Raw genomic sequence first — 3,168 nt, 5'->3', positions numbered from 1 at the left:
CTTTAGCACTAATGTCTTTTTTCCATTGATGAAAAACAGTAACATAGGCCGAAATTACTACCCGATCAGGTGAGGTTCATTTAAAAGTGAAAAAAAAGGGTCAGCTGACCTCGAAGATGCTCAGGGTTCTGATGCAGTTTTTGTGTTTTGTCTCCTCAGAGTCAGAGACAAAGAGGAGGCCGGTTCGTTCGCTCTCTCTGTCATGTATGGGAAAACAGTTTACCACTACCAGATCATCCTGGACAAATCTGGGAAGCTGTCCATGCCAGAGGGCACAAAGTTTGACACGATCTGGCAGGTCGGTCTAACATTGTCATTTGTTTGGCATCTCTTTGGATTTCTTCTAAAACAAATGTCTTTTTTTTTTCTTTTGTTTTGGTCACCGTTCAGCTGGTTGAGTAYCTGAAGATGAAACCTGATGGTCTGGTGACTGTCCTCAGTGAGGCCTGCGTCAATGGCAGAACTTCTGAGAGTACGACACATCTTTTTCTTTTTTTTTTTAACGAGGTTCTACTTCACGTTTATCCGTGTCACGCAGTGCTTCTCAGATCTTTAACACTAATCTTTTCTTTTCACATTTCAGAGACTCCCCGTCTTCCTGCAACAGTAAGTGTTCACTTTATCCTTTTCTGTTTAAGTCTGCATTCTTTTCATTCTCTGAGATCTCCTTTGAACTTTTCCTTCAGAGGGGAGCTGGGGCAAACGGTTACACACCGCCACCTCGAGGTCAGTCCCTCACATCACAGCTCACACAGTCCCAAACAAACAGGATCCACATGAAAGGGGGGCTTCTCATGCAAAATCCACTTTTTTAGCTGTTAAATGCATTTTGTTGTGTACTTGGAGTCTCTAGGAGTGCAGAAAAGTTTAATTTAATCTCTCATGGTGCTGCAAAGWTATCTTTATATTCTGTTTGGGTCRYATTTTTCWGCYTGTTCAGTTTTATCTATTTTTTATGACGTTTTCCGAGTCTATTACGTCAAATTATCTGTGACAGATTTGCCAAAAAAGGTCGGGACTTACTTGTCATTTTCTCCTTTTTTTTTTTCTTCTGGTTCTGGGTCAGACTCTGGCTCCAACATGTAAGGCTGGATAAACAAGTCTTCTGTTTCTGACATCCTTTATTAAATTGTAAAACAAAATTGTGGACCGGTCTGGAAGCCRGAGGGGGGCGGGGCTTGAAGCATCTTAAAGGAACAGTGACAAAACCAGCTGCTTTGAGACACCAGAAAAGGGGTGAAAGAGGAGTTGGTGAAGTTAGAATAAGGACGAATTCAGACCAAAACGTTGTGGCTCCACTTTATAAAGACCCCAACTGAATGATTTAAATGTGAAAAGGAAAGATTTAAAAGCAGGATGCATTTTGTTCCTGAGCACAAGATTTATCCTTGAGTGGTTTAAAAAAACACTTGAAAAGACAAACAAAACAAGAATTAGTAGATTAGTAGAACAAAAACTGATTTAAAGTATAGAAGCAAAAATACAACCAGAAAATATAGAAAATGGTTTTATTTATTTATTGCAAAAATTCAGAGTGAATATTAAATGTCTCAAAAATGGGGTTGTTAAAAGCTAAAGTGAGCAGAACAACATGAAGTAAAAGTACGTTTCTCTCATGCTTTGAACATATTTTATTANGGGGGGAGGACCAGGGAGGATGATTCAACCACTCAACCACTAGATGTCGCTGAAAACAACAAATCATACACACTGTGCCTTTAAAACAAAAATACATAAGACAAATTTGATGTGTGTCCAAGGACATTTTATACTCAGAATTTAATAAATCATAGGTCAGCCTGCCTCAAGTTTATATTTAGATTATATGTTAATCACCCAGCCCCACTGCTCATGCTGCTGATAAGACCATAATATACTGGGATTTTCTCTGGCAATAGATTTAATATAATGCCATACTATAGTAATTACTACATTATATTAAGAGGGAAAATGTTGCGCAGAAGTATAACCTTACCTCTATTTTGCATTTTCAGGTTGCTATTTTAGGCACTAGTTCCAACATTTGAGCAGGTAAAAGTTCTGGACGAGTTTGACCTTTTTCTGATTAGAAGTTGGTACCTCACAAAACAAAATAAACATTTTAAAATGTACAACAGTCCAAACTTTAAACTTTTATAACCTGTCCCATCATTTACTTTTCTTTTGTTTGCCCCCAAACAATCCCACAAACCATTGCGCGCCGCTTCCAGTGGACAGCGCTAAAAAGTATCCGCGAAATAGTCCATTGCTGTATGTATTAGCTTGGTGCTAGAGCAAAAGCTAACAGGCTAAACTGAGGTTCTCCTGTCCCTGAAGCAGCTCTGTTGTCCTCCATCTGCATTTTCAGTTTCAGGCTGAGTCGTTTTTACATTCTCCTCTCTGTCAAGGCACTCTAGTTTCATTTAAGAAGGCTGAATGTCAGATATTGTCCAAGATTAACCTCCAGGGTGGATAAGAGCTCCCACAGCCTCGCACCTGGAACCAGATGTCTTATTACCCAGTATGCTTTGCGCTATGTTTAGATGGAAGGTCAAATTTATTTTTGATATATACAGCATTTTTATAACAACGCATATAGTTATTGATTGTGGTCTAGAATTGAAGTGTGTGACTGGAAAACCACAAGTGAACCTGCAGTCTGAGAGCGGAGTGATGTACAGTATTTGTAAAATATGCAACAATGAGATAAGATGGAGCTTTTTCATTCAGAGCTTTGTTTGTTAGAAGAAATATCTTAAATTCTGCAAAGAAAAGCGCTAAAATTGTAGAAATATGATGCCACATTAGAACATCAGCAGCAAGCGTTTTGTATCAACTGAAGACTTTTGAGAGGGTTTTCAACATTCAGATAATAAAGAATTACAGTACTTCTAGGATGAAGAAATACGTGAACCGATTTTTCTGCATTGTCTTGGAACAAAATATTTCTGGTTTCAGTGATCATTTGATTTGATTTGATCTGATTTATTTATTTAACAGGAAAAGATTACTAAAAATCAAGCCTGACTCAGCATAATTGCTGTTTTACAGCAGGTTCCTGTTCTGCAGCACATAAAATACTGAGAATTACAGCATCACAATCACATCATTATACACCATAGACACAAAGACAAACAACCATACCGAATTTCAAAAAAGGCAGCATTTGAAAAATGGGACGTCTAACTA

The 3,168-nt window shown here is 38.1% G+C and overlaps 1 protein-coding gene across 2 annotated transcripts in view; it reads left to right on the top strand.

Moving 5' to 3' along the window:
* Positions 1–3,168, top strand: part of zap70 (zeta chain of T cell receptor associated protein kinase 70) — a 33,204-nt gene that overhangs the window by 12,910 nt on the left and 17,126 nt on the right. For both annotated transcript variants that reach the window (XM_014007371.1, XM_014007370.1), the window contains 4 exons: positions 160–298; positions 391–472; positions 584–606; positions 687–726. In XM_014007371.1, the coding sequence (XP_013862825.1) occupies positions 160–298; positions 391–472; positions 584–606; positions 687–726 (284 nt within the window). The remainder of the gene's footprint in view (positions 1–159; positions 299–390; positions 473–583; positions 607–686; positions 727–3,168) is intronic.

The sequence above is a fragment of the Austrofundulus limnaeus genome, unplaced genomic scaffold, assembly GCF_001266775.1.
Source record: "Austrofundulus limnaeus strain Quisiro unplaced genomic scaffold, Austrofundulus_limnaeus-1.0 Scaffold41, whole genome shotgun sequence".
Lineage (NCBI taxonomy): Eukaryota > Metazoa > Chordata > Actinopteri > Cyprinodontiformes > Rivulidae > Austrofundulus > Austrofundulus limnaeus.
Note: the sequence above shows the minus strand (reverse complement) of the source record. Positions and strands in the feature narration are given on the sequence as shown.